General features: G+C 51.5%; 3 protein-coding genes and 1 long non-coding RNA gene across 8 annotated transcripts in view; 1 reads left to right on the top strand and 3 right to left on the bottom strand.

Moving 5' to 3' along the window:
• Positions 1–384: 384 nt before the first annotated feature.
• On the bottom strand, positions 385–2,790 carry HOXA1 (homeobox A1). Its single transcript, XM_059476325.1, has 2 exons — positions 2,169–2,790; positions 385–1,736 (listed from the first exon to the last, which is right to left on the bottom strand). Exons 1-2 carry the CDS (start codon positions 2,788–2,790, stop codon positions 1,381–1,383), a joined length of 978 nt encoding a protein of 325 aa, XP_059332308.1. The 3' UTR covers positions 385–1,380.
• Positions 2,791–3,033: 243 nt separating this feature from the next.
• Positions 3,034–6,978, top strand: LOC132081809 (uncharacterized). Its single transcript, XR_009419734.1, has 3 exons — positions 3,034–3,210; positions 5,673–5,952; positions 6,651–6,978. It is a non-coding gene; the product is annotated as an uncharacterized LOC132081809 (long non-coding RNA).
• Positions 6,979–7,302: 324 nt separating this feature from the next.
• On the bottom strand, positions 7,303–9,402 carry HOXA2 (homeobox A2). Its single transcript, XM_059469530.1, has 2 exons — positions 9,021–9,402; positions 7,303–8,342 (listed from the first exon to the last, which is right to left on the bottom strand). Exons 1-2 carry the CDS (start codon positions 9,400–9,402, stop codon positions 7,588–7,590), a joined length of 1,137 nt encoding a protein of 378 aa, XP_059325513.1. The 3' UTR covers positions 7,303–7,587.
• A 5,091-nt stretch (positions 9,403–14,493) lies between these two features.
• HOXA3 (homeobox A3) overlaps positions 14,494–18,703 on the bottom strand; it is a 44,523-nt gene continuing 40,313 nt past the window's right edge. For 4 of the 5 annotated variants that reach the window (XM_059469449.1, XM_059469439.1, XM_059469433.1 and 1 more), the window contains 2 exons: positions 16,944–17,532; positions 14,494–15,478 (listed from right to left, as the gene is read on the bottom strand). In XM_059469449.1, the coding sequence (XP_059325432.1) occupies positions 14,709–15,478; positions 16,944–17,415 (1,242 nt within the window). In that variant the 5' untranslated portion in view covers positions 17,416–17,532 and the 3' untranslated portion in view covers positions 14,494–14,708. Of the gene's footprint in view, positions 15,479–16,943; positions 17,533–18,438; positions 18,613–18,703 lie in introns of those variants that run through there. The other variant, XM_059469459.1, reaches the window with a different exon arrangement.

Consider the following 18,703-nt stretch of genomic DNA (forward strand, 5'->3'; position numbering starts at 1 on the left):
AAAGGTTAGCACTTGACCCAGGAAGTTCTCCTGTTTGTGCTGCAGAATTAAATTGGGATCATAAATTCCTCCCAGTTACAGAGAATGGAGAGAAGGGCCTTATATTGTCTAAAAATAATATTATTTGAGCCTAGGAGAGGAAGAAGTTTTGTGTAGGAAGTCAGATTGAGCAGCCAGAGCTCTGACTCTGACAAAACAACATAGGAGGGGTTGTGAGACTCCTACTCCCTTTCCCCATTGGAAAGACCCCAGTAGAAGAAAATAAGGGAAAGGAAAGTGCTGAGCCCATCCTATGACTCAGCGTTGACGTCACGCAGAGGTAGGCAGACGAGAGCTACCTGAAAGTGGAATATATTTATTACAGACATTATAAGGACCCGTAAATCCTGCCCTGGATTCCACCTCCGGTGGAATCACAGAGCCTTTCATGATTGTACAGAAAAATCAGGAGGACATTTTGCTCACACACGACAACTGATAGAACTCAGTGTACCCGCAGTACAGCAAAGCACGGTGCATCATGCAAAGGTCTGGACACCAACCACAGAAATTATACATTCATTTGGCCATTTGTCACATTCACGAGTAGTTTGAAAAGACATCGAGTCTAAAGGAAGGTTAATATGAAAATAGGAAGGGGCGAGGTCTTTTGGATGGTTGTACCCTTCAGCTGCACGTAATCCAGCACAGCTTTCGGGGCAGGGGGAAAAGGAGAGGGAGCAAGCACACCGGGCAAGGTTTAAAAAACCTAGTGCAATTGAAGCCTTGTTTGTCACATTTAAAGAAATAGCGCTACTTTTTTGAGGTATCTGCTTGAGCTTAAGACGTTTACTTGATACGGTCGTCTACTTTACCAATATAAAAATGGATCCAGTTTGGCGAATGCTCTCACCCTGCTTAACCTGATAATCGAAACATCATTCTAGAAAAATCTGTAAAAAGATAAATCTCTCGGACAAAGTATTTACAAGCAACAAACTCATTGACACGAACAAAGAATACATTAAATTAAGGGGATGAAAGTCCTATAAGTCGTGTAAACACTTGCAATAGTGCATCTCTTTGTGAGGTTATGTACCCTAAATAACCTGTCTTTCACTCAGGGAAACTCGGCGGAGCGTCCTCGAAGTGGAGGAGGGAGACCCTTACGCGTATGCCAACGCAGCTCCACCGTCAGAAAAGGAAGGAGGGCCGGGAAGCAAATTCCCCTGGCACCGAGGCGCCGGGACCCGGCGGAGCCGGCACCCCCGGGCCGGACGGCGGCGCAGGTAGCGGGGGAGGGAGCGGCTGCTCGCCGGGACCTCTCGGGGATAGCGAGCGACCGGCAGAGCGGCGGCGGAGGGACGCGTGTGCCGCGCCGGCCGTCGGGGCCGGCCGGTCTCAGTTGGAGGCAGCGAGCGTGTCCGAGGCGGAGGAGGCGGGCGAGGCGCTGCAGGGCGAGGAGCAGGACTTCTCCGACGAGTCCTCCGCCTTCTCCTCGCAGCCCGTGGGGGTGGCGGGGGAGATGGGCAGCAGCCCTTCTTTCTCCCGTTTCTTTTGCTTCATCCGCCGGTTCTGGAACCAGATCTTCACCTGCGTCTCGTTGAGCTGGAGGGAGGCGGCGATCTCCACCCGCCTGGCCCTGGTCAGGTATTTGTTGAAATGAAACTCCTTCTCCAGCTCGGTGAGCTGCTTGGTGGTGAAGTTAGTTCTGACGGTGTTGGGCTGCCCCACGAAGCCGTACTCGCCAGCCTTGCCTGCGAGGGGACATGCAGCGGTAAGTAAGTGAGCGCAAATGATTTATAGGCGATGTAATCAATATGTCCACACCGGCTAAGCGATAGGGAGCGAGAACTTCTTAGGATAAGAGGGAAAGCCCGGCAGGGTGAGTGATGGAGTGCGAGGTGCTAAACCGGAGTCAGCCTCTAGTGTCAGAGCAAACTTGATAAGTGGTTTATGAATTACCAGAAATATGACCACGGGAGAGGAGGAGAAGGGGGAGTCAGGAATAAGTGAGGAATAAGCGGCGCTGGCTTTCAGCTCCGCGGGCAGGCAGCCGCGACTGCTCCCAGAGGTGCGGGCCGACCCACCTGCCCAGAGCCCCGCGGGATCCCGCGCCTCTTTCCCCGCACCCTCGGCGGAGAGAGAGAGGAGCGGCCCCCGCCCCGGCCCTCCCGCCGGCCACTGACCTGTTTTGGGTGGGTTTCTCTTCACTTTCATCCAGTCGAAGGTCTGCGCCGGCGGCGAGGTCTCGGTGGAGGGGGAGCGGGCGTTTTCCCGGTGGCCAGCGTGGAGGGGAGACAGGGCATGGTTGTAGGTGCCCAAGGGCAGGCTCTGCTGCTCCTGCCCGTAAGGGGGAGGCACGTACTGAGCGGAGGCCCCCGCGTAGCCCTGGTGCGGGAGCGGGTGCTGCGCGGCGGCGGAGGTGGAGGAGATGCTCCCCGAGTACACGGCGGGGGCGCAGGGAGGGAAGCCGCCGCCCAGCTCCGCGTCCTGCCCCAGGGGGTAGGGGCCGTACGCCGCTCCGAAGCCCTGCGCGCTGTAGGTCGGGCCGCAGCCGGGGTGCGCGTAGGACACCCCCAGCCCGCCGTGGTGCTGGTAGGCGGCGGGCTGGGCCGGGCTGTGGTGGTGGTGGCGGTGGGGGCTGATGGGCACCCCGCGGCCCGCCAGGAAGCGGTCCTCTCCGCTGCAGCTGCCGGCGCTGACGGCGCAGGGCTGGAAAGTTGTAATCCCGTGCTCGGGGTGGTAGGCGCGGGCGGCGCAGCCCCCCGCCTCGCCGCCGAGGACGGGGTACTCGAGGAAGGAGCTCATCCTCGCCGCGTCCCTCTGTCACGCCGCCACCGGGTCTTCAGCGTCCGGCGGGGCCGCGCCAACTTTCCCACTTCCTCCATGGGGCCGGCAGGAAAATGACACGAAGGCGCCGGCGGCGGGCAGGCACGTGGGGGGCGGCAGCCAATGGCTGCGGCGCCCGCGGGGCTTCCCCGGCTCCTGCCGCTGAGACAGCGCCGCGTCCGGGGCATTTAAACGCCGAGCGCTCCGGCCGCCGGCACCGCGGGGCAGGCAGGGAGGCGGTGGCGGCGCCCCCGGGGGGTGGGGGCGGGCCGGGCCCGGCCGTACACACACACCCCCGCCGCGACAGCCCCCTGGGTCTCGTCCGCCAGCTGAGAGAGGAAGGCAGGAGAGACCTGGAGGCTGCGCCCGGCCCGCGGAGCCACCGGCCGTCCCTGCAGGGTGAGTGCTGCTGCCAGGGTGCCCCAGCATCACCCTGCTGTCGGCGCTGCCAAGCTTGCACCGGGCACCTCTGCTGCCCGCCAAACCCCGGCCAGGCCAGCGGCGGGGGTGGGGGAGGCAGGGGGACGCGACTGGATCCACGGCACGGAGCGAGGGATGGGGCGGAGAGAGGCAGAGACAGTGCTGAGAGCATCAGCCCTTGGAACGGGAATGGGAATGGGGAGAATGGGAAGAATGAGACCGTGGATGCGTTTGGGGACTTCTACGGGGATGGGAATTGAGATAAGGACAGGAATGAAGGTAAGGATAAGGTAGAGAATAGGCATGGGACCGAGGATACGGATGTGGATGGGATGCGGGTGGAGGTGGAGACGGTGACAGTGCCGGTGCCGAGGGGTCTCGCTGGTCCAGCCCCGCCGCAGCCCCGACGCGACGCCACGCCAAGAGTTAAAGGGGCTTGTCCAGCCGCATCACCAGGCGGCCGCGGACATTAGCATGGAAATGAGGCGCTTTTGGGACTGACGGCCATTGTGCTCTCCCAGGCTCACCGGCCACCCTCTGGCCTTCATCCCTGCTCCCCCCGCACCTCCGCCGGGCTCACCCTCGCCAGCCTAGGGTTGGGGTAGGGAAGGAGGAGCCGGGGGCAGGAGGACGAATGATTGGACGGCGGCCCGAGGGCTCCGCAGCCCATCTGCTGTGCTCCCGCAGCGCCGCTGCCGCCCGTCCGCCCTGGGACAGGGTGGGGGCCCGGCTGTCCGGGGTGTAACGGGTCGCAGGCCGAGGAGGCGACCCGGGACAGGGGCAGAGGAGCGGAGGGAGGCGCAGGGCCCGCCATCCCGGCCCCTTTGTCCCTGCGCTCCATCACCCGGCTCGGCGGTAGGGAGAGGTGGCAGATGGCCAGAGGCAGCCCCAGACCCCCGGGACCCGCGCTGAGCATCGACTCCAACCCACCCTTCCCCAACACGGTGGGGACGGGGGTCAAAAAATGGGCCCGTGGCCAGAGAAGGAGGGATGGCGGTGAGATGTGGGTTACGACCTCACATGCGGTTTACGTATGCGGAAAGGGAAAGGGGAGGTAAAGGCCGGGCATCCGTCTGCCCCAGCGCGCCCAGCCGTCTGCAGGCAGAAAAGACGGCACCAAAAGTCTTCAAAAGAAGTTCTGCGAAGCGTCAGCCTCGGAGAAAGATGGATGGAAATCATGTTCCCTGACACGAGTCCCAGGAGGGGCTACCCCCTCTATTTCTGCAGGTGCCGACTCTTACGTCCCTCTGTTCTCACGCTCGGTCCTTGCTTGTTTTGAAATCCAAAAGGCTTTTCCAGCCCGCCACCACTCCCCGCTCACGAATACACACGCACACACCCACACACACACCCTCAGGCTCCTCCCTCCCACACGAGCTACAACACAACAACACTGGGTGCAGAGCTCTCGTTCCCACCGCTGCTGGGTCACCCTCATCCCGCGGCATCCGCACGGCCGCCCCGCTGCCAGCCCAAACCGAGGGGCGCCTCTCTCCACCGCGTCATCCCGCTGCCCTCAGTGCGTCTATTTGCTCTGATTTACTACAGAGGCAGGGATGGTTAAGGGCCCTCTGGAAAGGTTCCGTTTCTCAAACTGCAGGGGGGCGGAGTGGAGGACAAGAGCAACAACACTCCAGAGGCGTTTATGATATTATACTGCGCCAATTTTGGTTATGGTTATAGCTGTAAACACATTTATTTCATTCTTGTAAACCAGTTGTGATAAATACCGCATAAAGCAGAGAAAAGAGACAGCTATTAAGTCTGCTTACTAATAAAAGGGCTGACATCTTCTCAGTGCTTTTTCCTTCAGCCAAGAAAAAAAAAAATTACTACAAGTAGCTCCCTTTTACCCGTAAATTCCGATGAATCACTTTTCTTACAGTCTCCAGCATCGTGAATTCCTTTTTTCTCTGCCTTTTTGGTGCCATTGTCTCTTGTTGCATTGTCTCTCTGGCGGGGCTCTCGGGTTTTGCTGCCCGCACTAAGCATGGGGGCAACCCCATGAGAAGGGTCGGAGCAGAGGAGGAACACACACCACACCCTCCCTCCTGCGCGGCCGGGCGAGGGGGAGCTCCTGCCCCTTCCCCCTGCCCTCAGGCCATCCCGGCCCCTCCGCGGCTCCGCTCCGCGTTTCCTGCCACGGAACTGGGGCTGAGGGGGCGATCCCGGCTCTTCAGGCTTTTCCGTGGGAGTGTGCCCCCGCTGTGGCCCCAGAGTTCACCCGGAGCCTCGGAGGCGGCTCCTGCTTGCTGAATTCCCCCATTTATTTAAATTGAGTTTGTGAGAAGTTTAAACCTTGTAGAAGGTTTCCTTTTTCTTTTTGTTTTTATTTTCTTTTTGTTTGATGTTTCTGGGTTTTGTTTAGGAGGTTTTTGGGGTTTTGTTTTATTTTTGGGGGTTTTTTGAGTTCGTTTTGCTTTGGTTTTCTTTAAGCGTAGTCAGCATCCGGAAATCTGGGCACAAAAGAAACCCCAACCCTTACATGAATGTTGCGGTCCAATTTAACCCAGTGGCAGAGGAGTGAAAATGCCGGGGAGGCTGCTCGCTTTCCGCAGGGACATGGCTGGAGCAGAGGGAAGGAGGAGAACCGAGGCCGAGGTTTCACCGCGCCCGCAGCTCAGCCAAGCTGTTGTTTTAAAGGAGCAATAAAAGTGAATTATGACTAAACGCCTTCTCACTTAATGGTTTTAGACGGGGATCCCCAGCCTCGGCAAATACGTAAGAGGATTTTTATTTGTGAATGTGTTCCTGCAATTGATCTCTTTGATGACATTCTCATTCATAGAAAGAGTTTGATTTATGACTTTCGGAAGAATTGCGTTCAGCCCTTCCAGCTATAACCCACGCATCCCAGCTCCGCAGCGTGTTTCAGGGCTGGGAGACAGCGCTGCTCGCATGGACGGACAGCAGAGCCCCGCTCGGAGCCCCCCGCCCAAGCCCCTCTCGCCTGTGCAATGCAACCATTGCATTGCACTCGCACTCACTCACGCAGGAGCCGGGACCGTCCCCGCCCGGGCTCCCCCGGCCCCCGGAGCAGAGCCCCGCCGGCATCTGTTGCTCCCTTTTAGCCCGAAGGACTAAGGGGGGCTCACCCTGCGCTTTGGGGTTCGGCCACGCCGGCTGGCAGGCAGTTTGGTGGAGGTTTCTGAAAGGCCGTCTATGCCGCCTCCAGCAGAAGAGCGGGGAGCCGGAGGAAATTGTAACTTTAAAGCCAGAGTTTCCCCTTTTCGTTATCAGTCTTTCACCTCTCAAGGAGGCTTACACAGAAAAGTATCTTCGGGTCTGCCCCCGCACCGCCCCCGAGAAGGATGGAGGGGAGAGGCCGGTTCCTCCCTAAATATTTTTTTCTTCCCCCTGCGTTTCTGCCACCCTTTTGATTTCACAGGCACTAACTTCTCTATTTTCTCTCCTTCTAGGGCTGATTTCTTGGATTACCCAGCACGTGAGAAGTAACCAACCACATTCTTTGTGAGCTCTGATATTTTTAAGATACGTTTTCTGAAATATCTTTCTGGCTGCTAAGCACTACTTTCTAGAAAAACAGGATTATTTTAATATTTTTTAAAGCACCTTTCGTTCATGTAACAGGCTGCTTTCTGCAGGAGATGCTTATCCTACTGAGTCTCTGTTATGTTCTGCCTGTAACAGAGAAAGTCCTCGTTCCTGCTTTTGTTACAGCTCAGGATTTCCAAGCTTTGTATCCTCACAGAGATAAGATGCCACATTTATACATTAAAAGAAACAAATCTCCATCAAACCTGTGAACGGTTTTAATTTCTTTAGTTCGTTTTTCCTTCCCTTATAAGAATCCTGATAATAAAGAAAATGAACGATTTTTTCCTCTCTAACGAGTGTCCTAAATTGCCAAAAGGGAAGAGCTCATTGTCAGAACGTTGGATTTTGATTATTAGTAAATTAATAGCGGAAGGGATGGGGAGAGATACCCGTCATGTTATCCATCTTGAAAACAGAGAGAAAGAGAGGAGAAAGGGAAAGAAAAAAGAGAAAGCTCCTTGTAGCAAACAAGAATTTATTCTACCAAAAATACTTATGACAACGCATCCTAATGTAATACAAAAATAAAAAGAAAGTGAAGATACATTCCTATATGATCACTTTCTTACAGACCTCATATATTGCTTTCATAGAAGGACCTAGAATGTGGCTAGGTTAAAATTGAACACAACTAAAACTTCATAGGAAACGGCAAAATGGCATACCAGAGGGAAGTAACAAACAGAAAATAGTGAGGAGGGAAAGGGAAGGGAAACATAAAATTAATTCACTGGGGAAAAAAAATAAGAAGAAAAAGGAGGAGAAAGCAGGACCCTTGGAGAGGACTTCTTTAATTTCTTAGTAATTCAGATGCTGCAAGTCAATTGTGGTGAGTGTGTCTGTAAAAAAGTCAAAACTGTCAGCAGAGATATCTACGGGACTGTCCAGAGATCCTGGCAAACTGGGGGAAACTGCATCTGAAAGCTGTAGGCAGGAATCTGTGGAGAAAACGTTAAAGTCCTGTAAAGAAGGGACATCTAGGGCCTCAGGACTGTCATTGTTCAGGCCAGCTGCGCAGTTCTGGGCCATTGTTGAGAGGCAGTTTTGAACAGTGGGTGACTGATGTTGAAAATGTTTCAGATTTTTCTCATTGCTCGTTAAAGGCGAAACGGGGAAAGTTTGGGATTCGCCATTGTGCGCATTCTGCGCCTGCTGCTGGGAGAGGGCATTCTGCTGGAAAGCGTAGCCTTCCCGCTCCAGGAGAGCGCCGGAGACGTTGTTGAGGGCTTGCTCGAAGAGGGATTTCTCCTCCTCCTCCTCTTCTTCCTCGTCCACCGCTTTTTCGGGGTCCTCTAGGTTCTTAAATTTCCCCTCGCTGTTTTGATTCTCCTTGCACTGGGTCTGTCTCTTGTGCTTCATCCTCCTGTTCTGGAACCAGACTTTGACTTGTCTCTCAGTCAGATCCAGCAAGGCTGCAATCTCAACCCTCCTTGGTCTACAGAGATACTTGTTGAAATGAAATTCTTTCTCTAGCTCCAAAAGCTGGGTGTTGGTGTAAGCCGTCCTCAGGCGCCTAGATCCACCGCTACCGCTATCGGGGATTTCAAGGGGGTCTGTTAAAAAAGAAAGAAAAAAAAAAAAAAAAGAAAAACACCACCACCACACGCACCCCAAAGCATCCCCGCCCGAACAGCGAAAGCAGAGGCACACGGGCACACATACAAAACAGATAAATGCACGGATTGAATTTCAGCACCCCAGCTCATCGCATCCCGGGGGGGTGGGGGGGAGTGCTCTCTCTGCATGTATGTGTCTATATCTATATGTCCATATAGCATAAAACAGCAACTGCAACAAAATGGCCGCCTTTGGATGCAGTAAACCCATTGTGTTGCACTGCTGAGCGCCCGGTGCTGCGTGCCCCTCGGCCACCTCCGCCAAATCGCTGCCTCCAGCTCCCCAACCTCCCCACACCAGAGCAAACTTTATATTAGCCATACCGCAATTTATAATTAATGCATCAGCTGCTTAGCTGAGCGGGAGCAATCTATCACTCTTCATTACTGTCAAATATCCTAACTCTAGGACGGCGAGACAAGAGAGGTCAGCTCCAACTCAAATAAATCATCCCGCATTAGGCAAGTTTGGGGAAAGTTTGGGTTTCCACCGAGCCCCGCCAGCTCCGTCCTTCCCGCCCGCCCGCCCTCCGCCTCGTCCCCCATCCAAGCCGGGGGGATGCGGGGAGCCAAAATAGCGGCCCGGCGGGGCTGGCGGCTCGTCTTTGGACTGACCTTTGTGGCTGAGGCAGGCAGGTCCAGCGGCTGAGGCGGAGGCCGAGGCGGGCGGCAGCGCGGATCGCTTGGACGCCTTTTTTTCTTTCATCCAGGGGTACTCCGGGGGCGGCGGGGCGCCGGCGGGGCCCGGGCTGCCGCTGCGGCCGCGGGGGCTCGCCTTGGGGCGACCGCCGCCGCTGTGGCGAGGGTGGCTGCCGGGGTTCAGGCTGGGGATGGTCTGCTCGAAAGGAGGAGGAATCAGTGTCGAGTGTGAAAGCGTCGAGTTCTTGATTGATGAACTTTGAAATGTATCACCGACAGGGGGAAAAGATGTCAGGCACTCAGCAAGCGATGGCTGGCTATTGATAAAACCGATCTCTCGCTCAAATGCGAAATTCATGGCCTTCAACTGGCAGCCCCCGCGGAGAAAAAGTTCCCTCGGATTCAGGGGCCTCGGGGGGAGGGGAAGGCCCAGGAAAAAGGAGAGAGAGGAGAAAAAAATATAGCATAGAAGATCGCTGGTGGGGTGTTTTTTTTTCTAATTCACTGATTACAGCCGTATGGGGACCGTGCTACTATTAAACTATTGAATTCATGGAGACAAGGTTGAAATTGGACCGAATTGGCTGTCACATGATTGCCTCTGCCCAATGACAATTTGGGCTTTAATCAAAAGAAGCCACTGTCTGTTTGATTGATCCAAAAAAGTCGGGAAGGAACGCCTCATTGGGGGCCAGAAAGGCTTTATTTACACTTTTTTTTTTTAAAAGGGGAAATGATATCTCGAGTATCTATCCCCTTGGCGTCCTAATCTGAAATGATCGGGGGTGGGGAGGAGGGTGCGTGTGCGTGGATATGTTTGCGAGAGAGGCTGCGAGAGTGTGCGTGTGTGTGCGTGTGTGTGTGTGTGTGTGTGTGTGTGTGTGGCTGCTTGTCCTGCAGCCTGCTGCCTTCCTCGCATCCACCCGCACACTCTTCTCTCATTGTTTGGGACTGTCAGGAAAACGCTTTGCACCTCACAAATCATTTAAGCACCTCAATCTGACGCCTTGAGTCATTAACAAAGTAATCCATTAATCTTCAAAGTTTTGACACCGTCAGGCCCCCGCATAAGAAGTTGCACCCAGGCAGGAGTCTGAAGCAGAGGGTCTTGATTTTTTCCTAGGAATAGCACTTCCTCCAAAACTAGTTTCTCCTTCCCGACTCAGCCTCAATGGGCTCCTTTGTATTTTTGTTTGTTTGTTTGTTTGGCTTTGTGTTCTTGTTTGATTTTTTTTCTTCCCTTTTTTTTTTCTTTTTTCCTCTTTTCCCTTTTTTTTTTTTTTTTTCTTTCTTCTTTTTTGGTGGCTATCGGGTGTACAGTATGGAGAACAATCGGTCGCCGGTGCTGAGCCATTGTTTATCAGGATCTTCCTCAGCAACCTTGCTTCGAGGGGAAGAGTCACATAGGCAGCAGCCCGGGCGCTTCATGACTTCCCTCTCCAGTTGGCTTCCCGGGATTGGACCGTAACACATAACCCTAGGAGAATCTCTCTGGGCGAGCCAAATCGCGAGGCTGCAAACGCGTCTGGCTGTTGCCTCTTTAAAAAAAAGTATATATCCCGTGCCTTAGCTTGCAAACGATACTCCCGTCTGCTGGCATAATTTGCTTAATAACCGTAGTAGGCTGGGTCTGGTGAGTATTTTCGATTACCAGGAAATATATGGGCTGGTAGCGGGTTTGTTTTCAAGGGGCCAGACAGAGCGAAAATGCTGCGGGGTTCTGACTTGAGAGACGGCGCTCGCCTCCGACGCTTGGCTCTTGCCTCCGCCGCCTCCAGTCACCCCCGCCAGGTCGAGGCAAGTCCCGAATTTGGATGCTTTTGGCATAATTTTCCAGCCATACTGAGGCGACAGGGAGAGTGATGACAATGATGGCCACAATCACCAACCCGATGAATCCTACGGTCACAGCCGCCCTAGAGAGCCCGGACGGGGCTCGCTTGCCCGCGGAGCCGGGGGTGCGCGGCGGGGTGGGGTGCGCCGGGGGCCGGGGGAAGGCGCTTCCGAGCCGCTCTCCGCGTCCTCCAGGAGCCAGGAACCATCGCCAGCGCGATGAGGTGCCGTCTCGCTTTATTTTCGGAGTTGCCAAACAGGGGTCGGCAACCGTCTTCGTAATTATATTTAAAAAAAAAAAAAAAAAAGAAAGAAAAAAAAGAAAAAAAATACGGGGGGTGGAGGGAGGGGAAACAGAAAACAAGACCCAAAGCACTCAGTGGATCAGTCTGCGTCCAGTCTGCACGAAGTGCATTTTAAAAAATCGGTTTTAAGTTAATGCACCCACAAGATATAGCATATCTGCGAAGGCATTGGAGAGAGGGGGAGGGGAGGGGCCGAGAGGCTTTAAATGGGCTTTTTGGTGGTTGCTTGTTTAAATAAAATATAGAACGAGACTTGTCATTTAATCCCTCAAAAGGGATGCCTTACAAATATCGATGCTGTTGGAAAATGCAAGGGGTTTAATTTTCTTGCTTTTAGTCCAAACAAAGCTCTGGTGGTGTCTGCCCGCGATCAATCTTGGCCGCCAAAAGGTTTGACAGCTACTGGCCCTTAAGAACACATTTAAAGCTTCTTGCTCTTTCCAAGATCAAATGTGGCCGTGAAAAGAGGCAGAGCAAGAAACGCAAGTAAACAAGGAAAAAAGCTGCTTTTAAAATTTGCTGGCAGAGGACTGGGCTGCTTGTGGGAAAAGTCCGGTTTTATTTTCCTTCTTGATGCCTACGTTTTCTTTTCCTTTCTCTGATTTCTTTTTAATTTTTTTCCCCTCTGGAAATTATTGGGATTAAGAGCAGGATGGCAAATAATAAAGAGAGAGGTTTGGACTTTAACCAGGCTTTGTGAGTAAAACCTGTGTGGGTGTCTCTATTCTGCACATTTGTTTCTTGTGGTCAGTCTAATACAAAAACCACCTGGAACAAAACCTTTGCAGAGAGAGGACGCGAAATTCTTGGGAGAACCAATTACTTCTGCCTCCAGGGGCATCTTTTAATCGGACGAATCTTAAATGCAAAATTACAAATTCTTATTTGCAACCTACAGGCTCTGAAGAGAGGATTGAATACGGTTTATGAAAAGAAGGGGGAAAAATCGCCTGTATTTTTCTTTCTTCGGGGTGGGAGGGGAGTGAAACGCCAACTTCCTTCTATTTGAACGTTTTCCTAAATGCAATTCGTGGTGCTAAAGGAACCACGCAGTAAGTATCGTGACTGTACCGTTACCTTTTGTTGTATCTAACCTAACTGATCCGAGAGCTGGGGGCGGGGGGGCGGCTGGAATTTTATACGGGCTCTCCTTTGAAACCAGCATTGTCCTGCAATGCTGCAAAAAAATGCTTCCTTCGCCTACAAAAGTAATAATCAGTCGCTGGTCTGTATTGTGTAATAATCAGATTTCAGTGAAAAATATTAACCTACATAGGCTTTCCTTCCACGGTTACATGTCTATATATACAATAAACAGCACGGTATAAATCTATTTGCTATCCTTTTCTTTGACTGGGCATGCTTTATCTATTTATGCAGAAAAGCTCTATATAGATTCACGGATGCATGACAATGTTTCAGCATCAGGCGAGGATGGTTCTGGGAACAAGGTAAAGCCCAAAGATTAATAATATTTCAGCATGAGACCAAAATGGCGACATTTTTTTTCTGTGCTCTAAAAGATACAGATGGTGAACAGCGTGCGTTATTACCTACACAGCGCAGGAATATGTCTTTATAAACGTGCAGGGGTATATTTTACCTAGTCTATTAAGGTCCGTTTTGATTTATCTTTCGAGTTTCAATCTAAAAATTACGGACATTTTGCCTGAAAGGAAGAAAAATCGGATTTAAGCACAAGCTTGTGGGTTTCTCCATTCTACCTCGAGCCGATTCGGACCGGGGACCCCTACGGGTGCCGGTTTGGGGCCGGGACCGTCGCCCTTCTACAGTACCGTGTGCCCCCCTCGTCCCCCGACACAAACACACACCCGCACACACATCCACACCCCCCCGCGGGAAGAAACGGAGCACAGCGCTCCCCTCCCCCACACCTTCAGGCCGCCGTGAGAGGAAAGGCGGCTCAACAAAAATGAAATCAACCCCATTAATTTTTTTTTTTTTTTTTAATAATAATTCAGGGAAAAACAGGGAAAGGTAAAACCCACTTCTTAAAGGCAAAGGGGAAAGCGGCGGGGCTGGCGAGAGGAAGGAGCAGCGGTGCGCGCACCCAGCCCCGGCGCACCCGGAGCCCGCTCCCCGCGCCGCTCCCGGGGCTGGCGGGGCCCGCAGCCCTCCCCGCCCGGCTCAGCCCCGCGCAGCGAGGCCCCTGCGCCCGCACCCACGCGGGGCTTTGTGCCTTCATCCTGGGCGCCGCTGCCCGCGCCTCCCACGCGCGATCGTACACCCACGTCCGCACCCCCGGCGCGCTCCCGGCGCTGCCCCGCGGCCGATCCCCTGCGCACCCCGCGGGGAGGGGGCGATCCGCGCCCGCCGGGCACCGCGCAGCGGGTGCGGGAGGAGGCGGCGGCCGCGGGCCCTGAAACCCTGCTGGAAGAAAGGGGAAAAAAAAAAAAAAAAAAAAAAAAAAAAAAAAAAAAAAAAAGGAAAGGGAGAGAGAGAAGGGAAAAGAAAAATCTCTCTTCCTGCCTATGAAATGCTGAAAAGGCATCGCGGGGCCCTTCGGGTGAGCAGACCCTCGTGTAAGTTTACAGACGAGTTTCCTAGCTCCCCACGTCATGAAGGGCTCTCCATTCCCCTGCGCTGAGAAGAACATGTCCTTAACTCTTTATTATTCAGAATAAAAACTTTATTTTTTTTTCCAGAACGTGAGCAGCAAGGAATGTATAACTTTCAAAACAAATCTAGCCTTTTCAGCTTCACACACTTTTTGCCTAGCTGGATGTTACAAGCGTAAAGTATTCAAACCGCAATCTTTTTTCCCAGATTTTATTGCATCGTCATCATCATTATTATCACTATTTTTAATAAAAGGAGTTAATAGTTTCCTTTCAAATGATATTTCTAACACGTGCCGATATGCCATCTAATATATGGCCTCCTGAATACTCAGGGTACAGATTTTTTTATATATATATAAATATGAACAAATGGGGATAAATAAAATTTTAAACACTTAGATTATTCAATGTTTGCGAAAAAAAAATATAAATAAATCTGAATGTTCACCAGCATACACACATTGAAAGACTTACACGTATCAATAATTGTCCAGGAAGTCCCTGTCCAAGCGCTTTTGATGTCTTTCTTGCTATTTAAAAGAAGTGCAATAAAAAAAATTGCTTCCCCGTGGGATCAATCATGTACGAACAAATTCACATTTAAGAATTCCTTTTATAGAAAATTTGTTCATATACCCTGTTTTGATAAAAGTGTAGAAGGTAAAGTATAAAGCCTCTGCATACTCCCAAAGTGAGACACAAGGCTACAGTTCAAGAAGATAAATATCCACTAGTGAAACTATAGAGCAATTCAAGCAACAAATATTGCTACGTCACATAAACTAGAAAACGCTTTTACGAAAGGAAACAAAACAAACCAAAACGAACAAAAGAAACGAGAAGGGAAGGGGAGGGCACATGTTGGGGGGGAGGAGAGAGAAGGGAAGGGATGAGTACTTTCCAAAACTCGGGGGCTTGCTGTTCCTCTTAGTGACTCCTGTCTCTTACAGATGAGTGAGTTTGGGCGCTTCCTGAATTCTTCCCTGAGAAGGATGGTGAGCAGTAAGGTCTGTGTATGTTGGATGTGGATCACAAGGTCCATGGTGGTGATTGTTGGCCATTGGCCCAGCCCCGCTGTAGTCCATGTTGGCAGAGGGAGGATGAGGGAGATGAGTTAGACCAAAGATGGAAGGCCCAGAATTGGTCATGGTCTCCACGTAGTTGCCCCCTACATAGACGGGGCTTCCCTGTATGTGTGGATTCCCATAACCGTTGCCTTGAAGAGGATGAGTATCATATTCAGGTGTCACAGCTGCTGTCCCCGTGTATCTCTTTTGAGGAGGTGGGCAATTATTTAGAGGAGCAGTATACGATGCAGGGATGCCATAGGTGTTTTGATGAGGCTTGTTAAATGGTGGAGGCGACTGGGGTTCGTAGGGGACACTGTTTACTAAAGAATGCATAGAGTTTAGGTATCCCCCAGCAGCTGGAGGGACGGGGCTTCTGCTTGGGGACTGTCCTCCTGAAGAGGTCATCATACCCTTTCCCTTTTGATCCTTTTTGTATTTCATTCTGCGGTTTTGAAACCAGATTTTGATCTGTCTTTCTGTGAGATTGAGCAAATTAGCCATTTCTACCCTTCGTGGCCTGCAAAGGTACCTATTGAAGTGGAACTCCTTTTCCAGTTCTACCAGCTGGGCACTTGTGTAAGCTGTACGGGCTCGCTTAGAGGAGGCTTGCCCTGGAGGGCTTTTATCACCAGCACAACTCTCACCTATGTAAATCACACAAAGAACACAATCAGCATGGCAAACCTACACATGGCAACATGAGAAAATGGCCAACAACACCAGCACCTGGAGACTTCAGCTCCCAAAGGCGAGATGGATGCCCATGCGTGCAACGAGTACTCCCCAAGGCATGAGCTCAGTTGTGCCAAGCTCCAAGCCTCGAAAGAGAGCCTTGACCTCATTAGTGTCACTGTGTGACTGCAATCGCTTCCCCTAAGAATGACAGCATCCAACCTAGCTCCAGCTTGGTAAAGAGGAGCAGGGAAGGTTCAGAGAAACATAGTGAGGTTTAGAAGCGCTGAAACTGAACCTGTGGCTACATAGTGGAATCAGAGTCTTCAAAAAATAGCTGTTTCCATATATATATATATATATATATATATATATATATATATATATATATATACATCAGCTACAAATGCCTGAAAGCTAGATATCTACAATACAAAAATTTTAACATATAAATACAGAATTATCAGTATAGTAGGTTTTTTTATCATGTCTGGTATATAGCATGAACATATGGTAGTGATTGGGAGGTATAATATGTATAAAGCAGAACATACAGTAGCTAGGCTTGCATATAGGCATGGAAATATACCTAAATCTCACTGCTTTTTAATTAAATAAATATACATGATATAGAAGGTTGAAAACAGCAGTCTTACCACAGCTTTAAAAAAGCAGACCAGCAAAACATTTGCTAAAGTTTTGAACTCTATTTCCAAGGTACATTTAAGCAAAAAAGAGGAAGAAGTCAGAATAACCTGACTTCTGGGCTTTGGAGCTAGCACTGGTGTTATCAGTTTGGGTTTCCTTGAGTAATAAAAGTGTTGATATACACTTCCAACCCTCAAATAATGTTTTATGGGCTGAAGTTTATAGCACTCCTGAATGATTTTTGTTTACCAGGCTTGTAACTTTGCCAATCAGCTTATTAAAATAGGAAGAGGTTCTGACTGCATGCAGGGCATTGATCCTGCCTGCACATGATTATGAGCTATTTTATTCCCGTTACACTTCAGCAGAGATAGGTCACTGTCTTATTAATCTAACAGCACCATGCCAACAAAGTACTCGGGACAAGCCTCTGGCTTAAGGCCTGGGCTGCTCCACACTGACATGATTTACTGAAGGGGGGATTACCTAAGAAATGTGATAGATGTTGGAGGGCACAAGTGGTTCTGCCACTAGGAAGCAAAGTCAGTTCAGATCCCTTCTGCAAGACTGGGAAAGTTTTGTATGGGGTGTGTTTTTCACCGAGCTCCCCTCAGTGAATAAACTGAGTGATGGCAAGCCCTTTCCTAAAGTTTCATGGGGTCAGCTCAGAGGGTAAAAAAGCCCCCACCCTCCCCTCCCTGAAGCGAAGATGGGTGAGGTGGCCCTCCTCCCCACGGGATGCACAGTCAGCCCAGGAGTACCCAGGGAGAGGGGGAGCACGTTTCATACCTGAACTGGAACTGCTGTTTTTCTGCTTTGTGTTTTGCCGAGACTCTTTCATCCATGGGAATATCTGTTTGGACACGGTGGGTGAGTTAAGAGCTGGGCTCTTGGTGGGGTTGGCCGGGGCAGGGTTGCTGCTGGCATTTTGAGATGGTGAGGTGGAGGTCGGAGGTGGAGGCTGTGACTGCTGGGCTGGAGGCGGCTGCGGTGGAGCCTGTGGGTCAGCGAGGCTGGGGGGCTGGAGAGTCTGGCTGGGGAGGGTCCTCATGCAACTCTCACTGATGTCATTGGCCTTGTGGTGGGACACAGAGCTGCCGGGGGACTGGAGGGAGCACGCGGGGCGGTGGTACTCAGTTTCCACAAGTGATGAAGATGGAGGATATTGCTGCTGACTCGCATTATAAGTGAAACCATTTGCTCCTTGGTAGGGGTAGGCACCATAGATTGCAGAGCTGTCGTAGTAGGTCGCTTTTTGCATTTCGTTGTTTCCCAATATTTATTTCGCAAACTGACAGGGTCTTGACACCCTTGGAGAATAACATTGGCACCCCTCTGTCACGTGGCGCTCTTCCTCCAATGGCCTCTCCGGGCAGACCTGGGGTGTGGGGAGAGCAGAGCAGGGTGAAGAAATGGTACAAATCCATCTTACTTTCAATAGCTAAGTGACATGAAAGCCATAAAAGAAAAAGTGGTCAGCAATATTTAGCAGCATGACTTGGCCTCAGGCGTGGAGCATTTCGATATAAAAGCTGCCTGGATTTACTGGCAGCTACAAATATGTGCTTTGCTGCACCGGGATAGAGGCTTTCTAGGTTTGTTTTTTCATTATTATTTCTTTCTTGTTAAGGAACAGAGCAAGCGGGTTGATCGTTTATCACCAAGAGGCTGTTTTAATACCGGTCTCTGAGATAAGGGTGATCGAGGAATTGGTAATGCAAAGGGGCTGGGCTATTACTTCAGTCCAACTCTAAGATCAAACCCTCTGCTTTAACCAGCGTTGTTTTATTTTTAGCCTTTCTCTCCTGGTTACGTCTCCTCATACAACTTCAAAGAAATATATGAGATGGTTCCTGTCTACATGTGGCAGGGGGCAGGAGCAGGGTGGAAAGGTTTCCTAGGCAGGGATATTTAAACACCCCGACCCCAAGTGATGGATTTTGGCTTGTCTATGAAAAGCTCGATAGGAAAATAAACCAAGCCAGCACCTTCTCCCCTCCGTGCCCGCACACCGCCCCGAGCCGCCCAGGTCGCGCACCCTGGCACCAGCGGTTTCTGCCCGGGCGAGCTCCGCCCGCCGCCCGCAGCGGCTCCCGCTCGGTGCTGGAGCGCGGTTCCACGGAGCCCCCGAGCCCGCCTCCCACCCGCGAGTGGGTCCGGCCCCAGCTGCGCCCGGCGCCGCTCACAGCCCCTCCAGAGAGGCCGGCAGGGGCGGTTGTTGGTTTGGTTTTTTCAGCAGTTATTTTCAAGACACTAACTTTTCGTGGAATCAGCCAGATCCTACCTGTTAAAACATGATGGATTGGGCGAAAAAAACACACCAGAAACCTGAAAAACCAGCGTTCATCTCCATGACCACGGCTTGAACTTTCCTTCCAACTTAGCGATAATAGGTTCTGTCTTGGAAACTGCTATGTAATTTGATGTATGAGGGTCACTTGGCTGGGGAGAGGGTGGACACAAACTCAGAGAATGCTTCTCCTGCCCGGGCGAATCCCTTCCCCCCCTCTTTTTTTTTTTTTTTTCTTTTTTTTTTTCTTTTTTTTTTT

This window comes from Ammospiza nelsoni, chromosome 1 (assembly GCF_027579445.1).
Source record: "Ammospiza nelsoni isolate bAmmNel1 chromosome 1, bAmmNel1.pri, whole genome shotgun sequence".
NCBI classification, from domain to species: Eukaryota; Metazoa; Chordata; class Aves; order Passeriformes; family Passerellidae; genus Ammospiza; species Ammospiza nelsoni.